The sequence below is a fragment of the Protopterus annectens genome, chromosome 1.part1 (assembly GCF_019279795.1).
Source record: "Protopterus annectens isolate FY-2018-M chromosome 1.part1, PAN1.0, whole genome shotgun sequence".
Taxonomy (NCBI): Eukaryota; Metazoa; Chordata; order Ceratodontiformes; family Protopteridae; genus Protopterus; species Protopterus annectens.
The window spans coordinates 1,067,795,596-1,067,815,304 of record NC_056726.1 but is presented as its reverse complement, the minus strand read 5'-3'; the positions used below and the strand labels follow the sequence as shown (position 1 = coordinate 1,067,815,304).

General features: G+C 38.9%; 1 protein-coding gene across 1 annotated transcript in view; it reads left to right on the top strand.

The window, feature by feature from the left end:
• The window catches only part of LOC122815385, a 561,151-nt gene that overhangs the window by 524,268 nt on the left and 17,174 nt on the right, over positions 1-19,709 (top strand). The window contains exon 4 of the mRNA XM_044087855.1: positions 3,045-3,344. Coding sequence (XP_043943790.1) covers positions 3,045-3,344 — 300 coding nt within the window. The remainder of the gene's footprint in view (positions 1-3,044; positions 3,345-19,709) is intronic.

Sequence of the window (19,709 nt, the reverse complement as noted above, 5' to 3'; positions counted from 1 at the left end):
ATAGTTGGCCTACTGATTTATTTTCCTTGGAAAGAAGGTGATGATGTGGAGGGTGGCCTAATGGTTAAAGTGCTTGTCTTATAAACACAAGGTGCAGAGTTCAAGTCTCTTAAGGGATATTGGCTAGGCTTAAAATGGCTTGCAAAGGCAATTAGCCTAGTACTAACTTATGAACCACAATCCAGATTCTGAGATTTCGTTAATTTTATAAATAGTTCTAAACTTTGTGAACACAGAGCAAAATAAGATATTTAATCTAGATAAGAAATTGGTCCCCAAATGGTTGGGATCCTTAATAAACATCAATAATTATAATAATAATGCACTAAAAATAAATTTTATCTGTCACAAAATAATAAAATTCCTAACTTAGATTTCATATATTTAGACAATTCCTATTGAAATTTTTCCTCAAAAATTAATAATGAAGACATTTCTGAAGAATACAAGAAAATAACATTAAAATCTATGGATAAAAACACATCTTCATTATACTGGAAAATTTTCACTTCAAAATTTTTACACAGAGAGTTTGTCACTGCTAACAAAATTATAATTATGTATAAATCAAATAGAATTAAATGCTGCAGATGTGATTCTGAAATAGTAGCTGATTGGACGCATATAGTATATTAATACAAAGTCATCTCCCCTTTTTGGAAAGAAATTAATAACTTAATTCAACCACTATGATCGGCGAGATGTGATATTTTGAAATCTTTAGTTTTGTTTAATGCTCTGATCCTGGGATAATTCCAAAAACCCAAGTATCTCTTCATTTGTCTATTCTTGCTATAGCCAGAACAGTAATTACTAAATATTGGAAAAGTAAAGTTACTCCCTCTAGTGTTGAATTTATTAGTATGGCAAACATTGTTTGCAGTAGTGAATTGCATACTATAAAGATGATAACTTCTAATATTACACATTCATATAAATCTTGGCTTAAAGCTAGAGACTTGCTTGAAAAAATATTAATTGTTGATATGTATAACTTTGATGTATTGATCAGTTGTGGACATATGTAAATAGGTATGTGTTTGTTTTATAATTGATTTATATATTGTTTTAAAACCAAATAAAATGAATTTCAAAATGTTTTCTGGTTATCATTTTTTTGTGAGGCTATTTTAGTCTCATATTTAGCTTCTGTGGACTTGACTAATTCCCTGATTTGCCTGTTGAGACTAATGGGGATTTGTTTTCTCTGTTGTGCACCTTCCAACCTGCTTCTAGACAGGAGTTTCTTCCTTCTGTTGTATCATCTACCTATGACAGGGGTCCAACAGGATGACTTGTTTTTCCAATTGGACCTGGGTTTAGTCCGGTCAGGTACTGCTGTTTCTCTGCAGTTCTTTAAGTGGTTGTACAGGACATTCCTGTATATGTCTGGGTAGGTTTTCATGTTTTTGGGGTTAGAGAGAGCTATAAAATTAATTTTCCTATCATTTAGCCGAAGGTAATTAGCCCTAGAAAAATTCTTTATGGGTTTAGAGTTTGATGGGAATTTTGACAATATATTTGTTAAAATGGCAATCTATTTATGATCCAATCTTATCAATGAGGGCATTAAGCTGGGGAATGCAATGCTCCCTCATGTTTGTGAGTATTATATCAAGCATATAAAATAAACGTAAACGTGGAACGCTGTGGCTTGAAAATAAACTCAATAGTCCTCCAATACACCAAGTAAGGATCACTTAAACATAAGAATGCACGAACAGATACTCCAACTCAAACATAAGCAGAACGTCCACAGCGTTCCACGTTTACGTTTATTTTATTTGGTTTTATTTTGGAACGCTGCTCTTCCTGTGAGTACTTCACGGCACTTTAGATTATATCAAGCATATTTGAGCCTGTAGTGGGAGTCTAGACCAGCTATTTAAGAACATTTGGAATGATATAGTGCAGGAATCACTGATCCTACATGTTAGTGATCGTAGATATTTCCTATTTATGGGGGGGGGTAGTTAAAATCACCCATGAGTATTTTGTTGGCCTGAATGGTAAGCGATTCTAGTAATTTTTGGTATGCATAGTGGTTTTCATGTTTCATGGTTGGGGACCTGTAGCTAGTGATGATATAGTGGGGGATTTTGCCTGTGGTCAGCTGTACATGGCGTAGCTCAAGATAGTCATCCTGCTAGACTAGTCTTGCCATATGAATTTTTTTTTTGTATAAATGGAAGTAATCCATCCTTTTGTTTTTTGTTTTTCCTTTTTAAAGGGTGGTCTAAATGTGTGATAGGCATTGTAGCCTTGAGTCACATGTCTGCATTCTCCAGTGCAAGGAGTGCTTCTAAGGAGTGCAGTTTCTTGTTAAGACTTCTAGCTCTGAGCAGGAATACCTTCAGCTTGGCATTAGAAGAATTTATTACATTAGTAGGTCTGTTTGTTTGGCACTTCCCAAGAAAAGGCACTATGGGGGTGGTTAATTTCTCTGCCACTATTCAAAGTCCTATCAGCGACACATGCAGACCATCTCTGGCAAAGCAGCGTGGAGTGTCAGTCATGTCATCCTAGACTGACAAATTCTGGATCCCCTTGGAATGCACCAGTAGCTAAGAGAATTATTGAAATTAATCATTTTCTGCTTGTATTGTGGTATCATTCTTGGTGAGGGTAAAATGCTGTTTAATGTGAAGTTCATACCAGCCTCTGACACGTATTCATAGAGGTGCATTATGTCTCTCATTAAGTAGTCCAGCGAGATAAATCTCAGGTCATTTACACCCACAGTGACTATGAATGAATGCCATTGGCTAGCTTTCGACTAACCCTAAGTATTTATCTTTTTGATGTGTCATTAAATGGTGTGGGATGAGCACAAAATAAATACAAAATTACTATTCTGTTTCAATTGTTTGTAGTATGTTCATCTGTTTACTTTATGTCACTAACAAGGTTCTGTTACTGGTATTTTGTTGAAAAACATCTAAAGAAACTAAAATTTAAACATTAAAATATTTGCTGATCACATATAGATTCAGCTGCTATGGTTTTGCTAACTTAAAACAATTTGGTTTATTTTTTTGTTATAGGATATCCAGGAATGCCTCAAATACAAGTGAGCCCTCAAGTGACACATCAGCTTGGCAGCAGAGTGACCATTACATGCGTTAATGGCTATGACTACTATACAGTACGACACTGTGCACTATATAAAGAAAAAGCACTTTTACCGCATCTTTCAAGCTCCATCAGTGCGACTTGGTATACCATTGAGAGTGCTACTTCCAAGGATGAAGGGTTCTACGCCTGTCATTGCCAAGTCTACAATCCAGTCTATCTATGGTGGGAGCATATAGAAACAATCCCTTCATTTAGATTAGTCCTAAACAGTAAGTGCACTCTGCTACAGGCATAGTCTTTGCTGGCATTTGTATTTTCTTAATAATCATATATATTCCCCCATTAGGGTGTCACAGACAAGTGTTTAAATTGGAAAACAGAGCATCTTGAACCTGAAAAAAAAATTAGACTTGGTATGTTAAAGTCACGGTGCATTGTTTAGGTTTTGTAGCAAATTTAACATTTATGAACCAACAACAAGGTAAGGAAGGAATTATGGCTAATTAATTAATTCTTACAGTCTTAGGATTCCTCCCTGTAACCTGACTGGGCATAATGTGTTATGTCATATGACTCTCTTATTTATATATTTATTTATTAATTTATTTATGTATGTATTTACTGGATAATGCATTGATCACAAGTAATGACTGCAGGCATTATCATCTGCCACTCAAATTAACACAAGAACGAATATGCAATAATCATTCATTGTGTACTCTAAAGTCATGCAGTGGGTGGACTGGCACTCTAAATCGGTTGTAGATGTGGTTCAGCATAAGTATGTGTGATATGGAAGAACAACTTTGATAGGACTAGCTGCATGGCAGTGTGACTGGTGGTTCCAAATGAATGTCAGTGCAAACATGGGGATAAAGGTGTTGTGTATGTATGGATGGATGGATGGATGTTTAGACAGATTTATGTCAGTATTACATTGGGTGATGGTGTTCAGTTTGGGTTGAGATTATTATTAAGTGCCTGAAAAGGATGGCAAGAAATTTATGGATGACTACTCGAAGATGCATTAGGCTAGGCACCTTATGGTCCCCAGGAATGTTTATTATTCCACTGTTCCTAATATTAAATCAGATTCATGCAAAAATAGACTGCCTGACAGTCTCTTTACAAATCAAAGTCAAATATTTGATGAAAATGAAGAATTCAATAAACAGTACAGACAAAGCAGTACGGCACGGGCCGATACTGTCTAAGTACGCAGTAAGAGTGACATTATATGATGGGTTCTGAATTAGTAAACTTTTCACTAAAAATAAGAAGGGAAGAGATAACCCAATGAGTGTGACTGTACTATGATGGGCTGTATGATGTCTTAACTCATGTAACGTGCATGTAGCCTACTAAATGGCATGCATGTGAACACACTCAGTGACACACTGTGACAAGTACCAGTGTAAGCCCAGATAAGATTTATACATCAAAGTTCCTACTATTTTCATAGTGTAAATGTGAAGAGAATTGGAGGCCCAGGAAGGCAGAAAGGGAGAACATCAAGCAAAAGAAGACACAGAAGGACAAGGGGGAAAAAGAGGTACTGGGTCGAAAGCAAGGGAGGATTGTTTTCTTATACAGATGCCCATTAGCATGTTTTTTTTCTGAAGGATATGAAGTCTGCAATTCACATTTCTGTCATTATTTACTGACTTCACTCGTCAATGATTTACTTGAAAATCACAAATGTTATAAGTAATAGAACAAAAATATGAGATAAAATCTGGACTTTCTTGGAAATTCTGGACAATAGACAGGTATGTCCCAATGCCTGGATAGATGAGCTTATCTTCTCTAGCCCATCTGCCAATTGTCTTCTATCTCACTAAGTGCTGAAAAACACAGAATTGAAAAGCACATGTCCATGAACATCATAATGAAATATGTCTAACTATGTGCAGTCCACCATCACTGACTACTACTATTCATTGTGGAACTCTGGCTGCCTCTTCCTATCCTGTCCTTTCTTTTGGCTAAGAAGGTCACTGTAATGTTTCTGGCACTGTTCACCAACACAGGTTATGCAAATGGCATCACTCTTATCATCCATAGGCAGTGTTAGGCATCCACTTTGAACTGGGAGTTCTCATAGGAATTCCCAGAAGGGACTCATGGTGGTGTCAATGTAAGAATCATATAAATATTGTAGTCTTCTTTCTACAACACATAGGTTCATAGGTTCATATGTTGGTACTATGCTATCAGCCCTAGGATCTATACAAGCCTAGCCATAACAGTTCCCTGGCTATTTATTCCCACAATATTTACTTGGCATGGCAGACTTTCCAAATTCAGTCCCTTCAGAAACCATTGCAACTTCACAGGTTGATAGTAGCAGATATATATCAGCAGACACTGCTATAACCATATGCCATGCATTGCTATAACCATATGCCATGCATTGCTATAACCATATGCCATGCATTGCTATAATCATGTGCCATGCATTGGCAGGTAGCAAGGCAGCCTGGCATAGCCCATTACCACTACTTACTCAACAACAATGGCTCTGCCAGGAGAGAGACATAACATAGCAGGCCTGTACATATAACCTGGCTGTGAATGTTGATGGCCACAGAGTGGATGTCAGCCTTGGAAGTCATGTATCTCCGCATGCTTGTGCAAACTGTTCACAATATATGTCGCATGTACAGTGGCATGCATTAGCCACATTGCATGTTCTAGGGCTGGTGCACATTTCACTAAATGTGTGATTCAAAGACGATCGCCACAAATTGCCTCATTAGCTTAATTGCTGCACTACAAGTCCTGAAACTGAATGAAATAAAAGTCACCACCATTGAAGTGATCATCACACTATCTAATTTTATCTGGATACTATTGCATCGATCCTGAAATAAATATTTATATTGGCCTACAGAGTAAAGAGCTGTTCTTCAGTTGCTGTGGTGAGGATACAGATGCCATTGGTAGGTGGGGAGTATGACTAAGTAACTTAATGATTTTATTCTTGGTGGGGAGCTGTACAGAGGCCATTGGCAGGTGGGGAGAATGACTAAGTAACTTACTGATTTTGTTCTTGGTGGGGAGCTGCATAATAGCAAGTAGCTGGTGGGGGGGGGGCTTGTAATGAATCTCTGCACTTACAATACATTGGAATCAGAAGTGTTGACCATCTGCTGTTGTGAGGTGGGGAGACTGAATGTATAACTGTATGAGTCTCATTTTGTCTTGAGGGTTTACTCCACAGCAACCTTGTGACCCTGCATTTGGGAGTACTGAGGGATTTAAATGATGAATGACAGCAGATAGGGCACAGATTTATGCAGCATTAACCCAGCAGATGTATGGCTCAGGGGTTATCTGAGGTGGACTTTATCATCTGGTATACATTTCATACAAGAAAGAATTGTTTTGAGTTCAGAAACTCTGTATCTATGTAGCAGATATGGTATAAATGGAGACGGTGAGGAGAGGAATGCACATTTAATAACTGGTTCAGAGGATGAGTACTTTGTCAGACACAGGTCAGTGAAGGCTGATGCCACAGAACAGTGCGTCCACATGCTGCTCTAGTTCACCACTATGGTGGTGCCCTCTGATACTGGAGTATGGTAGGCAGTGTAATTCATGGGGGTATACATGCCTCATAGGTACACAACTGGTAGATGGCATTGTGTATAGTTTGTGGCTGATCAATCACCAAAGGCATACCTTCACATCTACAGCCCTATACATTGTGCATAATGAATAAAACAGTTTGAGAATTTTCTCCAGGTGAAGACCATTGTGTTTCTGTAAATCCTCCATCAGAACAGATGGCGAACCATGTGTAGAGACAAGACTCTCTGGGTTTACAGGAATGTCTGTGGAATGTGGATGCTAATGCAGTCAGTATGGAGAATAGGTGAGACTATAAGGTCTGCAGTAGGAAGACCAATATGATCCTGCATGCCCATACAAAGGCACATGCCATTGCATGCTAGAAGATGGTCATGACTGGTAGTCTACTATCATAGACCACCCACATCACCATGAAGGAATTCCTGGAGAGAAAAATGACCTTGATACCTGGCTTAGGCATGGAGATGAACTGGATGCAACATTTCATAGGTTAGGTATTTATAAGGATGGTATTTCATTTTGTCAGTGATGTATTTTTGTGGCACATCAGTGCCATGAGCTCAGGGATATGTAAAACCACTGTATCTCTTTTACAGGCACATCTGGAATGTTGCAATGAAGGCACACCATGCAAACAGCATTTCTTTACAATCTGTGCAAAACTGTTGCCTGTACTATTGTTGTAGCCCTACTAAGTGGAATTGTTACATAGTAACAGTATTATATTTGGATGTTTATTGGTCTGCATTTACAAGTGATACAGTCATGGGGTCCTGTCTTTGGAAATGTACATGACTGCTGATAGTGCTGCTTCAGATACAGACAATGATTGTGCCTTAATATTTGCACAGTTTCTGAGCACAGTGCCGAGGGCACAATACCACTCACATCGGGTTACACAGTTTTGTTGCCTGTGGAGCCCATGACATCTCTCTAGAGTCCATAGAAGGACAGGTGCATAGGTTCATATGCATTTACTAGGCTAATAATGGCAACGGCTTTTATAAGCCTAGCCATTCATCCCAAATCTCTCAGAAGTTCTAGTACCACTGATAAGTGTATGCAGGGGTTTGGGAGATGAAACATTTTCAAGCATGGGACCTTATACAGGGGTCACCCTCATCCCTTGCCTATACAACAGCAATGGCACAATTACTGAGCATGGGAACCAAGATTGAGATTGGTGGTCTAAGAGGTTGTAACACTGGACATTACACAAGGGATGTACAGTGCGGTCATTGAGATACAGTTGAATACCACCACCACTATAGCAGAAATTAAGGTGTACTGTGTAGCCTGTATTAAGATTTATGTGAGTAATTCACTTGACTTGCTGGCATGCTGAACATGTACATGGGGCTTCCACTACCTCCTTGTGGTCATGTGTTTCTACACAAAGAGCCAAGAGCATTCTAATGGCCACTGTTCATCTGACCTTATTGTTGGTACTCCCTACAAGACAGGCAGGTCAAGATTACATAGTACTACCTCCTCCATGCCACCTACAGATGATGGAGAGGGTGGTGTGCAAGGGCATGATTTTTATTGCAGCTATAGCCTGTGTGGTGATCAGACACTTGGCAGTGCAGGCAGTCACAATCTTGCAGGTCACCTTCATTGCCAGAGAAAGTTGACCCTGGTGCCAGTGCCATTCCTTAGAGGGCCACACCCCAGGCTGAGGATTTTCACAGTGCCATTCCTTAGAGGGCTTCACCCCAGGCTAAGGATTTTCATAGTGCCATTTCTTAGATGGTCACACCCCAGGCTGAGGATTTTCATAGTGCCATTCCTTAAAGGGTCACACCTCAAGCTGAGGATTTTCATAGTGACATTCCTTAGACAGCCACTCCCAAGGCTGAGGATTTTCAGGCTGTAATTTGGTCCCACCTAAGATTTTACAGCACATATCAAGGTCACATTCAAACAGTGCAACTACATTTGCAAGGAGATGTGTCCCCTGAATTCCATATTGTGCATGTACCTCTAACATCTGAACATTTACCTACTTCAGGAAGCCCCTCCCTGTACAGTACACCGACCTTCTCACAATCTCCTAGCCTTGGCACATACTTCATTCCACATCCTGTGTCTCACCTTCCACACATTTAGCTGACACTGATCCCTGTCAGTGTGCCCCTTCCCACCTCTGCATTTGATGACAGCTGTGCCTGTTATGATTGCTGTTACATGGTGAGGTAATGCCTTGTGCACAGTTTGGTCAGTTAGTGTACTGTAGAACAGAACCACTTGCATACATCTATTTTAATATTTGTTGTGTTTAATCTTGCTTGTATCTGTGGACCACACACACCAGCTCTTTGTCGGTACTGCAGAATATTGCACTTATCTTTGTCTCACATGCTATTTCCCTAAAGCTAGCTTCTCAAATAACTTTTAACCACTGACCTCCTCTGCTGCTCTGTCTGACCTTTCTGGATCTCTGACAGCAATATTCTGCTGTAACTGTCTAACACCATGTTGTGAAGAATTGCAGAAACAGGAAATATCTTACTACACATGTCTGGGGTACACTGCAGACCACCAAGAGAGGAATATGGGCAGTGAAAGTAGGCTTCATTAATCTCCATATACCTTTGATGATGGTGTGGGTCAGTGACCGTGCAATGTTGTACTGCATCACAGACATGCTATGTGGGGTACATCTCAGTGTCACACGCCATGGCTCCAGAGCATATCTGGTATCACCTATACAATATCCCATTAGAAAATCAGTCCACATAAATTGCTGGAAAAGTTTGGGCATGTCCGATCTTGTAGCCCAGGCAGGTATGACCCTAGCCCTGAGTAGCATCCTGCCATCACTCAGAATAATACCACAGTACAAGGAAAACATGATTGACTTCAACAATTGGCTAAGCTTCTGGTGTCATTCTAAGGGGATCCAGTATCTGTCGACCTGGGATGACATGATCGGCAAACGACGATGCTTTGCCAGAGATGGCCTGTGCCTGTTGCCCCTGGGATTCTGGATACTGGCTAAGGTTCTAGCCACCCCATAGTGCCTTTTTTAGGCAAGGTTCAAATGACAAATTCACCACCGTAACAGGTATAAGCAAGCAGAATCTGAGGGTATTGCTACTCAATGCTAGACGTCTAAACCTCAAAATGCACTCACTCGAGGCACTCCTTAGAAATGGACAACATTGACATCTGTGCTTTGACAGAGACCTGGTTCATGGCTCCAGAGAGTACCCTTACATTACCAGGATATAATTCATACCACACCTTTTGGCCACCTAACCTGGACCGAAACACTAAACGTGAAGGCGTGTCCATATTCATTAAGGATATCCACACCTCCAGGCTAGTTGCTCAGCATAATGCATCCGAGATTATCCAAGTGCAACTAACTTTGGGCAAGATCGCAATCCAAATTGTAGCTTGCTACAGATCCCCCACCATGACCAAGGATTCCCACTCCTCATTTCTTGATACACTGGAAAATATTAGGGTACAACCTAACACCCTAATAATGGGTGATTTCAACTACCCCACCATTAACTGGGAAAACTACTCATGTACCAACACCTGTGCTCACCGTTTTCTGGAATTCATAAATTCCAATGCCTTGGATCAACTTATCCACACCCCCACCAGAGGCAGCAATATCCTAGATCTGGTTATTATCAACATGGCCAACCGGTGCTCCACACCAGAGGTCAATTCCTCGTTGGTCAGATCTGACCACAAGCTAATCACCCTAGACATCCATGTCCCTCCCCCACCCCCCATTAGGGAAACCACCGTAAAATATTTCTCCAAAGCCAACTTTACGCTTCTTAAGACAGAAGTGGCATACTTCACAATGCCCATGCTGACGGACAATAGAGGTATGACTGCTGAATCCTACACAAATGCACTTCATAAGTACTTATAAGAGTGCATGGATCATGTAATCCCTAAAAGAACCAAGATGCTATCCTCCAAAAAAAAAAAGGAAAGGAAGCCAATCTGGTGGTCCCCTGCCATAAACAAACTCTACAACAGAAGAAAGAAACTGTTGCAAAAAAAGAGTAAAATTCCATGATTGGAGGAACTCCCTGGTCAGCCTCAGTAAGAAGTTGAGATTCCTCATAAAATCCTCCAAAGCAAGTTACAAAAACAAAATCACCACTAACTCTAAAGAAAATCATAAAACATTCTATAGCTATGTCAAGAATCTCAATGGCAACACTCAGATCTGCTCTGAGTTACAACACAATGGCACTAAATATACAGAACCAACTGATATTGCCAACATCCTGGCAGATAGGTTCAGTGCTAACTTTACCCCCCTCTCATCCCCTAAAGAGCCCATCTCTATACCAGAAGAATGCAAAGTTCCTGTAATCGCTGCTTCACAGGTACAAAACACACTCTCAAAAGACAAGAACACAGCATCCATGGGACCTGACAAAATCACAGGCTGTGTTCTACATAAACTACAGAATGAACTGGCACCCCACCTAAGTACCATGTTCAATCATAGCCTCACCTCAGGCTTTATACCTGCTGAATGGTGCACAGCGATGGTTATCCCACTGCACAAAGGGGGAGCCAACATGGACCCCAGAAACTACTGCCCCTTTAGCCTGATGAGCCTGGTCTGCAAGGTTATGGAATGTATCATCATGGAACTTATAAACATTGGCATTGGTAATCTCCAAACTCAGGACCCCACCCAGTTCGGGTTTGTAAAAGGCAGATCATGTCTTCTAAACCTGATACACTTCTTTGAAGTGGTCACCAAAGCCATAGATAAGGTTAAGGTGGTTCACACAGCCTATCTAGATCTCACCAGTGGTTTTGACACCATCCCCTACTCTGGAATTATAGATAAACTCACTAAAGTAGGTATAAATCCCTATGTCACAAGATGGGTTGTCAACTGGCTCACCGACAGAACCCACACTGTGAAAGTAGCAGACTTTAATCCAACTTCAGACTAGTGACAAGTGGAATACCACAGGGTTCAGTCCTGGGTCCTCTCCTGTTTGGTATCTACTTCTGTGAAGTACAGGCTAACACAGAAGGCCTTTGGCTAATGAAGTTCACAGATGACTGCAAACTAGGAGCCATAATCAAAACTCCAAAAGATGTGGACATCCTACAAAAGGGCCTTGCTGCGACAGATGTTTGGTGTCAAAGCCAAGCCATGGCCTCAAGCTCAATGTCAAAAAGTGGATTGTCATCCTTTTTGATAAAAGCTCTGTACCCATGAACTACCACATAGGCGGTAGTCTACTTAACACTGAAACTGTAATAAGAGACCTTGGGACACAAGTAAACAGTAGTCTCTCCTTTATAATCACATTGCCACAGTAGTCAGGAAATCCTTCTACATGGCACACCTTATCACAAAAGGTTTCTCATCCAGGAAAAAAGAGGTCATTGTTCCCCTCTACTCATCACTCTTTAGACCCATTATAGAGTACAACGCCCCTTTTGGTATGTACTTCACAAGACATCTACAACAACTGAAAAAGCCGCAGAAATAACTCACAAAGAGAATTACAGGCCTCAAATAGATGCCCTACACAGACTGTCTCAAAAAACTGCAGCTTTACTCCATCACATATTGCCTACTCAGAAGCAATCTCTGCCTAACACAAAGTTATGTCAAACCCAGAGCTTTTGGACATGCTCCACTTAAAGAAATCCTAATCCCTCCGAGCTACATGCTCTAGGGATATAAACCTTGTCACCACAATAAAAAGAACATGCTGGAGGGATAGATTCCTGTCCCAGAGACTTCCCATACTCTGGAACAAACTACCTATCTATATCAAACAAAGCTCCTCATTAGCACTCTTCAAGAAAAATCTTGATGAGTGGATGGGAGATAGGAAATTCACCCTTGGGATCACTTCTGTGGCTCTGCTCAACAGTGGCAGAGGAAAATAATTTTCTTGGGTGGCGAAAGCTAGGGTACCTTTTGGCTAGGCTTATATAGGCCCTAGGGCCAATAGCCTAGTACCTACCTATAACCTACGTGTCAGATGTGGATATTGTGGGAACTGCCTATTTGGCACACAGATGCACTCTATATAAGTTAACGACAGTTGATGGAGAAAAAACACATTCCAGTGATGTTCCAATGCTCATGTGGACCAGGTGGTGATTTCGTGGTGATGTAGATGCCATAATGGCCCCTAGATCATTATGGGATTTGGTTATTTCATACAATGTCCAAAGAGCACTGCTTCTCCCCTCTGTGTCTGTAGGAACATCATATGCTCCTCTACAGGCTGCAGAATAACATAATGGAACTGGTGTAAAATTTGTGAGACAAATGCTGTAATATTCCCATTGCACCCTCGAAAACTGTTGGACTTTCCCTGTAGCAATGAATGCTAATGTTATAATTACCTTGGTGCTCACAGTGATTGAAATTCCACATATCCCACAGGATTCTATGTGAAGATAGTACATGTCTACAGATTCCTGTATGGTGTCCTTGTCAGCATGACTTTTCATATAGGTCCGTTTTGTTGAGGGGATGATATGTTAAGTATGATCAGTCCCTCTGGTGATATGGAGGGTGATGATGTACACCGTCATAGGCAGTGACTGTAAGAATGACCTGTAACATGTACTTTTCTGCTAATATGGACATGACTACTATCTTAGCAAGCTCTCTATTCACAAAGAAATCATTGCATACAAACTCATTATTTTCAATAGCTTTTCACAATGTTTCTCTATTTTATATGTTTCTGAATCACCTCTACCCTGTTTTATTCATTTGTTTTTTGTTTTATTACCCACATCTACAATCACAATTGGGCTCATTACCATAATATTGCTTATTCCCATATCATTACAATGTCATTTGTATATTAATATTTGCATATTAAGACTAGACAATTCAATTTCTTAGTAAACTGTGTTCAGAATTTGTGTAATTGTCATATTGGTCTTTATGTTTTCTTATACAGAAATGTTTAATGATACAATGTTTCTACTTATTGTTAATCTTCTGATTCTATTGATTAGGTTAAGAATTACTGTGTTTTAGCTAAACTTTGATACTCTTTAACTAGTTTGTATGTTTATCTGCTTGTCCAAACTGTATCTAGATAGTATTTTAACTTCTGTGCCCTATATATTCTACATATATACTGTATTTCTGTATGTTCAATGTGGACCTTTTCTCCCTGTGCCTCTGCTGAAAAAGGACATGTGTCCAGTTGGACGTTCCTAGTAAACTAATGTAAAACAAATAAAATAATAATTTTGTGTATGATTTCTACTATGCAGTTTCACAAGAATGTAGAACGGTGCTTCATGAGTCTTTGAACTTACCCCCCACACCCGAAAACATTGCCGCTCACTATGCAGTTTTGCTTTAATGCTTTCCTTAAGAACTTAAGAGTTGAGTCTATGGATTATGAAGCCAGATAAAGGGGGTGGGATAGTGATAGCACATGACTGTCTATTCCAGGAGAAGGCGAAGGCCGAGGTACCAGAATTAAAAGAGTTTTTTCAAACGTACAGTGATCGTGTTCCTGTTCTGTATATTTAGTGATTTTGGAGCATTGAAGGAGTGGAGGTATTGTATTTTGTACTGTCTACAGTAATCAGATCATCACTCTTTTGAATGACACTAGCAAATATGAAGTGGTATCTAGAAATGAGATTTCAGTTGTTCATAGAAAATTACAACTGTTTCTGGAAGAATGACTTTCCTGAGATGCTATTAATGAAGAAATTTAAAACTTTCTGGTAAAGAACCCCCCCTTATTCCAGTAGTCTTTGGTATTCCTGAAGTACATAAGAATATTTACAATCCACCATATCATCTTATCATGGCCTCTCACAACAGTTCTACTTACCCCATGGGTGTCTTTATTGATAGATTACTTAAGGATGCTCTGCCATCGATTGATTATTTATTAAACTGATTATTTATTAAAAGACTCCAGAAATTTTTTAAACCAAGATCAAACAAGAATTTTAAAGCTCCGCTTGCAGTTTTTCCGCCGTAGATGGTGTGGATTTGTTTACATCAATTCCACATAGAGAGAGCTTAGAACTGATTAACAAAGCCATATTTCAGCTTGCAACATTGAGCAGTACATTAGTTAACTTTGTGACACAAGTTGTGAAGGTAATTTTATACAACAAGTTTATTACATTTGAAGAAGAATATTTTAGACAGGTGAAGGGTGTGGCTATGGGCACATGTTGTGCCCCTATTTACATCAACCTGGTTGTCTGGGTGTGGAAAAAAAACACATTTTTAACTCAAGTTATAAAGAACATTGGACCCTTTATTTGAGATGCCTGGATGATATTTTTGTCCTGTGGAAAGATGGGGGACAAGTATAGGAAGACTTTATTACATTTATCAATGGTATTTGCCCTTATTTTAAGTTTACACATGTACATTCCTACAATTTTATTAACTACCTGGACATTACTGTTTTAAAGGATGTTATCAATGGGTGCTTTAGTTCCAGAGTGCTTAGAAAAACAACATTTTCAAACAGCTATTTGGCTTTTAACAGCTACCATCCAAGATATACTAAGAAAAATATTTTTTAAGGACCAACTTGCGCGTGCAGCTAGGATGAGTTCTTTTAATTAGAACTTGGTAAACTTATATAAATGATTCAGGATAGAGGCTATCCCGAAGAATTTCTTTTTAAAATAAGAAATGAAGTTTTGAATGGGTGGAGTACAAAGTATAAACCCCTTCTAGGAGATGAAGTAGGTTTTCCAACAATGAAATGCAAAGGGTGTCTTTTACAAACCCGATGATCATTCACTTTGGGGAACGAGGCAAAGATATTAAAGAGACTGTGTTGAAAAAAACAGGTGTTGTTCAGAGGTAGTTCAGACTTCATTCATATTTTGGGAGAGAAACCCAACTTTATTTATAAAAGTGGTCACAACCTAAAATATGTGGCATCCCAAAATAATTAATAGTACCACTTGTAATGAGACCACTCATTGTGGGGCTTGTAAATACTGTAAGTTTATCCTGCAAGATTGTTCGCTCACGATAGGTAATCCACCACAAAGTATAATTTTGAAGGTAGGAAACTGCAGAAGCAGTGGATCAGTATACATAGCTGTTTGCCAGAGATGAAGTTTTTTCTATATCGGCAAGACAGAAAGACAGCTACGTAAAAGAATATGCAAACATATTTATGCCATTCAAAACAAAAATATTAATAATGTGTTATATAACCATACATTCACTTGTAACCCATGCACTAAGTTTCTGGGAGAATGAAACTGAAAGAAGGGAACTCATCTGGCAACTTAAATTGAAAGCCTCAGTAATTCATGGTATTAATGAAAATGTTTCAGTTGCAGCCATTTTAAAAATGCAAGTTGCAGAATTATAAAATATGAAATGTTTTTTCTTTATTTTTATTTCTTTCTGTGTTAGCCTATTTTATTCACAGATTCTGCCTACATAGGCTTAGTTTTTAGCTGTATTAACCATTGTTAACTTTAAGTATATTTTCTAAGATGGTTTATAGCTTTAAGGAGAATCTTTTAATTGAGTGGTATCTCACAAGGTTTTAATTGCTTTGTATAGAACACATTTTTTATTTGTTCCAAATGGCTCCAATGAACTCCCATGTTGGAAGGGACAAAGGTACTTGACTGTCTGTTTTATGTTTTATTAAATCTCTTTTTGCCATTTGTGCTTGCAAAACTTTTTCATTAGTATAGTTTAGCAGATGTTTACCCCCTATGTGTGTCTCTGGTTTTGTTTGTTTTGTTTTTTGTTACACTCATCTGCAATGACAAGTGAGTTTATTACTATAATATTGTTTATTCCTGTATCATTATAATGTCATTAGTATACGATTCCTACCATGCAGTTTCACAAGTATGTAGAATGGTGCTTCGTGAGTCTTTGAACCTACACCACCCCGAAAACATTGCTGCTCACTATGCAGGTTTGCTTTAATGCACTGAGTTAATCATTTCTGATTCCTGGCCTTTATGTGGAAGGTATCATTTCTCAAAGAGAATTAACTTTTTATTGCAATGCTTTCTCAGAAGGTGCTTCAAAAACATGTAAAACTGAAATAAACAAATACTGAATAAAAGTCTGAAAAACAGCAATATTAAATAAAAGAAATGTTAATATATAGGGGTGGGAGGTTGGCATAATGGTTAAGGTGCTTACCTTACAGACACAAGCTGCAGGGTTTGATTCTCACAGGAGTAATTGGCTAGGTTCAAAATAGCACACAAGAGCAGTTAGTCTAGTCTATCAATCAAAAATACAATTAATGCAAAACAATCAACTAATTTTAAGGTGCTGTTCTAACTAATAATTCACAAATATTAGGATAATAATAATAGTAATAAAGATAATAAAAACAGAACTTTACTTCAAAGTAAAGCAAACCAAAATTATTCATTATCGCAAACTCAAACAAACTTTGCTGCTGCATAGTGCTTTTTTTGGGTAGCACCCATCTGCTGCACAATCTGTCTTAGTAAAGCCTAATTCAAAATGCATTGAGCTGGTTAACACAAATTTCACAGTCATGAGGCTTTCCTGCAGCTTTAACACATTTATACACACACACACACACACACACACACACACACACACACACACACACACACACACACACACACACACACACACACACACACACACACACACACACACACACACACGCACACACACACACACACACACACACACACACACACACACACACACACACACACACACACACACACACACACACACACACACACACACACACGCACATATATATATTTATATATAAATATATATACACATACATATATGTGTGTGTGTGTGTGTGTGTGTGTGCGCGCACATGCACTCATATATATTTACAAAACATTGTTTTAAAGTAAAGGAAGAATTCCCTCTTCCTGTCATGTATACAGATCTACTGACAAATGTGGGGTTATATATTGGTTACAGCTAATATTATAACAACTGATTACGTGAGACCCAAATATGATTTCTTAAATGTCTAAAGTATCCCAACTAATTACCATTTCATAGCTACAGAATACATTGTGTGCCCAGAACTATCTTAATCTCTTCCCTGTAATTCCTATTAATGTTAACACCTTAATATTGGAGAACTTCAGTTATCCATAAATAAAATGGCTGATGTGAGGCATGTGCACAGGTGTTTAGTGCTGATGTAATCAACAGCTGAAATGCATTTATATAGAACTGTGCACTGGAAATGGAAGTAACAAAGATGTTGAAGCTGGAGTTGCACTTATTCTGTCTAACACAGTCCACGAAGAACATGAAAATAAAAGTGCAAAGGGAGCCACAGAAAAAAAAAGCATAAGAAGGAATAAGACTGAATGTTTCATGACAATGTAACCATTTTATGAAAGTCAAGTATAATTCAGAGATTTTAGATGTAAAGTAATAAGTAACAATGTAACAACCCTCACCATACCTGCCAGCAATGGACTGTTAGCTGCAGACCTTTAGTATAACATGAGGGCTATTAAAAAAAAACAATTATATGGTGCCCCAAGGTGGGTTATTGCCACAATTCAGTCCACATGCCAGTATATCCACTGTGTACTGTCATGGTGTGACACTGCAAATGTCAAAGTACAAGGGGTCATAAAACATACAACTTTGAAATGTATTACATGCGCAGACGGGCTGAAGAAAAGAACAAAAAATAGTCCTAGAGGGAATTGAATCAGAACTCCCACACTAAAATGCTTCCTACCACTGCATTAGTACACATTAAATATATTTACATAAGTATATGGTGTTATCTTAGAAGTTATTATAGCTTTTGGGAGCCCATACCTGTCAACTGCTCATCAAGTGGAAGGAGAATCTAGAAAGATAACCATTTTAGATATTGCCATCCTCCACCACAGAATGTACACACTCATTACTGGATTGTTTTGCTATGAGGCCCCATGCAGTGGTCTCCAACTTCTTAGATGGACAGGTGGCTTTCACCCACACAAAATTGAACAATAACAGGCCTGTAATGCCCTTAGATGTCTGGGGCTGCATGCATGCTACACTGAATGGATCAGCGTGTGTCTACCCTTGGCCGACAAGTCCAGGTAATCAGCTGAACCCCATTTATAATAGTGACCAGAGATTGCAATTATTCCCCAGGAAAGAGGAATTCCTTGTAAGTGCAGGTCATAAGCTTGTGTTGACTGAGTCTCTGCCCTTTTCTATGAGGAGAATTTAACACATGAATGTACTAACAGAGAAACACTTTCCACACAATTTTAACATGAAAAATTTGAAAGAGAAATTATTTCAATGCAAAAATAAAAAAAAAAAGTTTAACATTTTCATCTAGGCACACAACATCAGAAGGGAATATTTCCATAAGAATGAAATACTTTATTAAGGTGAAAGACAAAAAAATATAAGAAATGGAAAACATGTGGAACTACAACTTTGAAAACTGAATTAGAACTTGCAAATGGCAGGGCACCCATCATCATCTGCTTAGCTAAGGGTGGAGGGGATACATGACTGCATGTCTGATGCACAGAGCAGCCAGCCTATTCAAGGGGAAGCACAGTCTTGTGTTTATGTATGCACCAGTTTTACTATCTATATCTTCTTAGTTCTCATATATTTATGTATTAAGGTTGTGTGCAATAAGCTGCATCTTAACTTTTGTTATGGCATATTGTGCCTGTATCTGTCTGGCATGGTCATCCTCTGCTGCTGGCTCCTTCTCAGACTCCTCATCTGTCTCATCTGTTGCTGACTGTGGTGATGGGAAATATGGTCGTTAGCCAACAACACCTTGTTTGACCTCCTTTGACAGTATTACTTTACCAAGAATGGCGCGAACAGAAGTTTTGCACATGTGGCAGGATTCTACTGCAGAGCTCTGCCAGATATATCCAGGCAGTGGAATTGTCACTTCAGGAGCCAAAACACATGCTCTGTGATGCTTCCCATTTGAGAATAGGTAGGGTTGTAACCATGCAAAGTTGGGCTATGCAGATTACGTTCTAAGACATATCTACCATCCCTTACTGGTTACCTCTGTTTGAAATGC